Source organism: Nicotiana tabacum, chromosome 24, assembly GCF_000715075.1.
Source record: "Nicotiana tabacum cultivar K326 chromosome 24, ASM71507v2, whole genome shotgun sequence".
NCBI classification, from domain to species: domain Eukaryota; kingdom Viridiplantae; phylum Streptophyta; class Magnoliopsida; order Solanales; family Solanaceae; genus Nicotiana; species Nicotiana tabacum.
Genome location: NC_134103.1, coordinates 70,548,766 through 70,556,108, shown reverse-complemented (window position 1 = coordinate 70,556,108; position 7,343 = coordinate 70,548,766). Strand labels below are relative to the sequence as shown.

General features: G+C 42.3%; 1 protein-coding gene across 1 annotated transcript; it reads right to left on the bottom strand.

The window, feature by feature from the left end:
• Positions 1-671: 671 nt before the first annotated feature.
• Positions 672-2,021, bottom strand: LOC107766049 (stemmadenine O-acetyltransferase-like). Its single transcript, XM_016584760.1, has one exon. The coding sequence runs from the start codon at positions 2,019-2,021 to the stop codon at positions 672-674; it is 1,350 nt and encodes a 449-aa protein (XP_016440246.1).
• Between the last annotated feature and the right edge of the window lie 5,322 nt (positions 2,022-7,343).

Sequence of the window (7,343 nt, the reverse complement as noted above, 5' to 3'; positions counted from 1 at the left end):
TTCCCTTACCATGTAAATGCAGATTTTATACCTCCGCTTATACCGTCACTTGTTAATTTTTTTGCCTGCTGAAATTTTGGAATAAAATATATATTACCTAAAACATCACAGATCACACAAACATACATTTAGTCTATTTATAGAAATTTTGCAAAATCTGCATAATTACCTAGCTAGGAGCACAAGATTTTTTATGAGAAGTTCATCGGGTAATTATTAGGTAGCAAGAAGTTATGTGTGTTGACATCTTCCACTCACTGAGGCCTCTCTTGACCATAGAAGTTGTCCAAAATTGCTCAGATGACAACTGTACAATTAATGCATCTGTTTAGTGCATCTTATCTTAGTAATTAAGTTGTTATATATGATGTCACATAATTGATGTAGAATTAATTATTTTTGGGGTCAGAGCAATATTTAGCTTCTTAGTTTGATCATCTACTGTAGTTGTACTTATATGCATAGGCGATACTATATCGATCTATTATCACAATTAGAACACAAAAAACTCCTCAATTACGAAAAAAACAAATACAAAGGATCAAAATTACGTTGCATAGTAAAAATAATTTTATTCATTTTTTTGGTTTAGCACACACGATTTTTGTTAAATAGAAACAACAAGAGAACAGAAGCAATAAGAATTATAGTGGATGCAACAAGCTCTTCAATTATTTGGCAAATCCAGATGCTAGCAGCTCAAGCTCATGTTCAAAAACTGACATGCTGTTTTCATCCTTTAAGCATACCAATGCGTCTATTCCACCACTATCTCTTGAATCCATCAATATAACTTGATTTCTTGTTCCCGTTTGAATTACACTAAACCATGAAGGTTTTCCCCAGCCAAAATCAACATCATAAAATTGGTAGCCACACACACTACTAATTTGCATCGCTATTTCGCCTTGGAAATGCGCGTCAGTTAGCTCCAAGAAGTCATGTGGAATGGCCAAAATTGCCTCATCTCGATTTTGTTTATCCACATATTTGGAACTCAATTCTGATAATGATTTTCTTATACAAGTGACCAAGGTGGATAAGTCAGACCCATCCTTGTCACCTTTACATGCTGTGGCGATTGCAATAGCATTTCCTACACAATGGTTTGGCAATGGAGGGACAAACCGCTTTCGTATATTTACTTGGTGCGCAAACTTTGATGACCTTGTCTCAGTCCCTGAAGCAGCCATGGCACTTTTCCAGATCACAGCTGATACTACTTCAACCCGTGTGGGAACTGCTACATCATCATTACAGACGGCTTTAGCCTTGAGCGAGGCTATAGTTGAAGCATCAAAGGTAAACAATTTAGTGACACGTTGCTCGTTATAAAAGAACTTGGTAAAGTCAAACTGAAACTTAGGCGCGTTTAAAACATAGGGAATAGGTGGTGGTAAGAATTTTGCAGTTGCTACGAATTCTGGGGGTAGCACACAATCGGGGCTATCTCGAGTAGTTATTGCCCAAGCATTGGCAAGGGTGCACAATGTGGCTCCATCAGCAACTTTGTGAAAAGCAGACATACCAATAGCCATACCTCCACACTCGAACATTGTGACTTGAACAAGTAAGGGAAAACAAGAATAATGTAATACTGAGCTACCTTCAACACTAGGGAGGAAATGTTTAGTTACGTCAAATTTTCTATGAATATCTTCAAACTGATAATTATGAGCAAAAGCCTCGTAGAAAGGTACCCCATCGTCGTTGCACTCAATTAAGTAGCCCTTAATTCGACCAGCAAAAGGGTAAAAACGAGCAAGAGTTTCAGACAAAGATTTCTTCAAAAGGAGTAATCTTGATGAATTGGCTGCCCTTGCTTCCTCAAGATTGGAATAGGATTCATGATCACCGCCAGTCGAATGAGAAGAAGGGGGAGGATAAAATAGAGCTAAGGGAGCAAATACGGGTATTGCCATTTGATCCAAATAAGAAAATTCAAAGCATCTAAGGTGATCAGGAGTGGGAGAAGTAGGTCGAATGAGCTCCATAGAAACTATCTCAATCTTTCTTTCCATGCCTAACTTTTGTTTTCTGGCTACTTTTGTCTTTGGTTGTTCCCTCAATTATATATGCAGCTGTTATAATTTGCTTACATATATAGTGATGTATCAAGTTTGTGTTTTGCCATACAGGTATTGCCATTTGATCCAAATACGGGGGTGCCATATGATATTCTAGCTTTTATTTTTTATGATAAGTATATATCATGTATTAATTGCTCGAATGAGTTGTAAACGGTTGTCTTATTCTTAAATTGATCCTGGATATCTAGTTTGCCCTCCCACTATTATTAACTTGTAATCAACGAGAAATGTGATTTGGATATGTCGATCTGCTAGTATAATTTTTCTGATCATCAAACTGCTAATATTAGTAAACGAGCTAGCACGACTGTCACGAAAGATTAACTCATTAAATAGCCTATCTAAATGAACAGATCAGATTGTCGGTTAATCTAAGAGCATTGTTTGACCAAAAAGTATAACTTTCGATTAAACTATTGTATTTATATAATTAAGGGTTAAACCTAGTTAATGATAATATATCTAAATGCGAATCTTGAAAGTGTGGATAATGTGGGATAGATATTGTGGGAGATTGACAATAGTAATCATTAAATATTCCATAAAGTATGAGCAATAATAGAGGAGCAACCAACAAATGAAAAAGTAAGGAATAATACCAACAAGAATCTTGATGAAAAGGTAATGTTTGTATCTTTGCTAGAGAGAGAATCTTTTTCCGAAATTCGTTCTTATCACCTGAATATTACCTATATTTTTTCTTCTCTTTTTTCCTCCTTAATCTATTCTTCAGAATATTCCTTCTATTAATCTATTCTAAAAATTAATTGTTACAACTCTTTCCGCGGATCTCGTACTCGACCATTGTAAGCGTCCCGACCCCGAGCTTCGCCATTTTCTTATCGACCTCGACTGATTCTTCCCTCAATACTTCCTTGCCATAAATGTTCTGTGGTAGATTTCGACCTATACAGTTAGTCCCTCTACTTATTGAGGCCGTCCTCAGACGACCTCGATGAGCGGACTTTGTTGGCTATGGTCGAGGAGAATGGACGAGTGGGTCGAGCAGTTAAGTTTAGGATGAGCTGGCAACGTGGCCTTTCATGAGCTGCAACTTTTAGGGGTTACGTCGTTTCTGCACTAAAATGACGTCATGACATCATGCGTCATTATGACGCATTTTTCCGATGCTTTGCATCGTTTCCCGTGCGACTGTCAGTTGGGGTTGTCGTTTCGATTCCAGTGCTGGGTAATGATGGCATAATCTCTTATTTTTTAAGCCTGAATTCTTATAAATAGCGGTGTGATTACCTTCATTTGTTCTTTACGTGTTTTTCTCATCAAAACCTTGCGCCTTCTTCTCATTTCTCCATTATTGTTTGTCTTCTCTCCTTGTCTTAGTGATTCTTTCTGCTTCTAATCCTTTTTTACTTGAATATCCTTTCTCTCGTCAAAATTATGGCTAACGTACCCTCTGGTACTGATGTGGGAACTGACCCCATCCCTTTGGCGGTGCTTATGCCTCCTCATGTTGATGGCATCTCTGTCGCCATTGAAGATGAGAACTTTCCTATGATGGAGGAAATAATCCCTCGTGGCGAGAAAGTTAGATCTGACTTTTCGAAGGCGCCTGAGGACGAGCCTGAGGTTTCTGAGTTGGCGATGAAAGAGGCCGATCTAGCAGAGCTTAGGGCAAAATTCAACATCCATGCCCGCGTTGATTTGGTCCCAGCAGAGCATGATGTGGTACAAGTCCACCGCCCTGGATATTGCGTGTTCTATGCATATCACTTCCAGGTCGGCTACGCTCTTCCTCTTCCCCCATTGGCGGAGGAATTCTGTCGTTACTATGGCGTGTGCCCGTCTCAACTCGCCCCTTATATCTATAAGCTCATCATGATGCTTACTAAATTTACGGAGTTAGCCGGGGTAGAGATCACACTCTGGCATTTGATGCATCTCTTCCCCCCTAGCTTCTATAGGGGTACAATGCTGAACCTTCGCCGTCGAGGAGGAAAATGCCCGGTAGTGAAGATGGATGACAAAGCAAATCATTAGTTATGGCACAACTTTTTCTTCGTCAGAACCAAAGACGTGGTGGCCAACGCGGACGACTTCCTCGAACTTGGAATTACACTCGTAGGTGTCTCTTTTTTTTTGTTACAACATTTGATCTGTCCATTTTAGTCGTAGGCTCTGAAATTTTATTCCGTCTTCGTATAGCCAAGACTACGCCCACTCCTTTAGTCAGCGATATTTTTGACTGGGTTGGCCGGGTTCTACCTCACACCGTGGGAATTCGCGAGTGGCCGGGCTTTTTAAGAAGTTTGGGCCTGCTCCTTCCTTGGACGGTGAATTTGTTTGTATATATAATTTTATTATTTTGGCCTCATGGTCGCCTACTTATTGTAGTTTGCTCTTGGTGGTATTGATTACCTTATTTTGATTTTTCTTTTTCAGCCCGAGGATCTTCGAGGAGGCCGAAGGCTACCCCTCCTGCATTTCATAAGAGGAAGGCTGCCTCCTCTTCGATGACTATTCCCGCTGTGACCGTGGCTAGGCCTGCTCGATCATCTACTTTCATTCCTTCCTCAACCGCGGCCAGATCTGCTCGGTCGTCGTCCCCGTCTGATGCTGCCTCAGTATCAGTTTCATCTCTGCCTGCAGGTATTTTGACAGCGGAGCTTCCGGCTTCCCCCTTGCACCGCCTTGTGGACGAGGAAGGGGAGTCGTCGCCAAGCGGCATCTGATTTGAGGACTATAATACTTGAGGACGACGTCAAACTGGCATCTGATTTTCTGATGTCGGCGGAGGCTGTTGAGGGCATTCCTCTTCCTTTTGCAGCGGTAACAGCCAAAGGGCCGGCCGCTGTGGCTTCTGATAATTTGCGGTAGGAGGGGCCGTCGACTTTGCAGCCGGCTAAAGATGCTTCTTTTTTGGCTGATAGGAGAGGCAAAGGCATTGCCTAGAATGGATACAAGACGGGTTCTGATCTCGATGCTGACGAGATGAGGATGATGGAAGAGGGATTCACCCAGCTGGAAGTGAGACTGGAGGGGTCCACACGGACTATTGCGATCCCCATGGATCGGGATCTATTAAAAGATACAGAGAATGTGGTTCCTGCCCTCGATACCCTTTGCTCTGATGTGGAGGGTAGAACTCTCAAAGAGCTGAATGATGCTACCTTATCGAGGAGCATAGCCGACCTCGCTCTCAGGGTAAGTTATTGATGTTTCTTGTTTGTGTTCGTTATGCTCGATGTTTAGGGTTTGTTTTTACTCTATCTGTTTTATTTTTCTTTCTTTTTTAGACCGTGATCTTGGAGATCGAAAGCGCCCAAATAGAGGAGCGGCATAAGGCTATTTTTATGAAGTTTTGGCGAAAATACCACGAGGACCGTGGCAAGCACCGGGAAATTTTTAGGCGGTTTGGTGAGAGCGAAATTTCCAGGCTCTTCAAGACGAACTGAAGGAGAAAGATGACGAGCTGGTGAGGGTCATCGAAAAGTGCAGCGTCCTTGAGGGGACGTTAAGGAATAAAGAGGAAGAGCTCGAGGTTACTAGGGGGCGAAGCCCAGTGCAGCGACCTCCAAGCCCAAGTGGTTTCTCTACGCGCTCAACTTGAGGAGTGGCAATTCAAAGCGGATTCTCTAATCGGCGAGGTCGCCGAGAAGGCAGAGGACCTTGAGAAAGTAGAGTTTGCTCAGTCGAAGGCTCTGAGGAAGGCGAAATCTTTGGAGGTAGTGATCCGTATACTTCGCTCTGAGGGAGAAAGTGACTTGGAGACGACCAGGCTTAAAGAAGAGCAGCTTGACGAGAGGATCGGTGAGTTGGAGAAAGACAACTCCCTCACTTCAGGACCAGGTAACCGCCTTAGAGGCCAAGAAGGCTCAAACGCTTGCGCAGCTGTCATCTTCTCATACTTTAGATTTCCCAAACGTTCCCCAGGGCTTGTACGAGGAAGGGATTCACGCTGAGGCCCAGATGGACGTATTCCGAGATCTGCATGAGGCGGGATCTGTTCCTGGGGATGACCTTGAAGATGCTCGTGTTAAGTCTCGTGAAGCTCGAATCACTTGCGGGTATGAACCTGCTATGCTAGAAGCCGGTGACGATAAGAGGGACATGGATGTGGATTAGATTGAAAAGTACACCTGGTATGAGGATGCGTACCCTGAGGGCGATGGTGATGGTGGGGGGGAAGATGGGGACAGCCCAGATGGTCATGCCGATGACACTGATGGTCCTGGTGGCGACCAATATTCTTTCTTTTTCCTTCATTTATTTTGCTACAAACTTGTGCATTTTTGTAGGCATCTTTACAAGCCTTTGTAAAAATATTCTAAATATTAAATGCCGACTTTGTTATTTGTACCTGATTCTTTTTCTTTGGTTCGCGCTTGTATGCTTTTTGATTTTCTTAGTTGTAATCACTTAACTCGGACAAGGTTGAACACGTCCTAAGTTTAATTACGGTCAAGGATCAATATGTGTTAGTTCGAACGAGGTCGAATATAACCTATGTTTGGTTATGGCTGAGGGCTAGTAAGGTGTTAATTCGAACGAGGTCAAATGTAACCTATGTTTAGTTATGGCTGAGGGCCAGTTAGGTATTAATTAGAACGAGGTCGAATGTAACCTATGTTTAGTTATGGTCGAGGGCCAGTTAGGTGTTAATTCGAATGAGGTCGAATGTAACCTATGTTTAGTTATAGTCGAGGGCAAGTTAGGTGTTAATTTGAATGAGGTCGAATGTAACCTATGTTTGGTTATGGCCGAGGGCCAGTTAGGTGTTAATTCGAACGAGGTCGAATGTAACCTATGTTTAGTTATGGCCATGAGCCAGTTAGGTGTTAATTCGAACGAGGTCGAATGTAACCTATGTTTAGAAAGATAAGCCTCTAGGTGTGGCTTTTTTCGACTTTGTAAACTTTAAGGCGACGTTGCCATGGTTGCATATTTGTAGAAATAGAAATAAACTTCATGCATTTGTGCTTTATTCATACACTTGGAGAAATTTATTACATCTTTTTTAGGGCGTTGGCTGGCATTCCAGTCCCAGTCTATCTAGTCCCTTCATTGGTTGACCTGGAGAAGTCTTGCGAGGTCGAGCGATGAATTAGCCATCCTGTACCTCCATCTATGCGCACTTCGACCTGAAGTGTTCCCTTCATCACCTCATTAAAAACCTTCTTGAGAAAACCCAATTGGGACAAAACTCAAGTGAGAGGAAAAAGAGTACGACTTGGGGGACGCTTTATCTCTTAAAAGTTGAAGTACTTGAGGTGGGTAATATTCCAGTTGTTCGGT

Bases quoted from the DNA above. Each gene is read 5' to 3' on its own strand.
- LOC107766049 (XM_016584760.1), bottom strand. From the start codon at position 2,021: ATGGAAAGAAAGATTGAGATAGTTTCTATGGAGCTCATTCGACCTACT.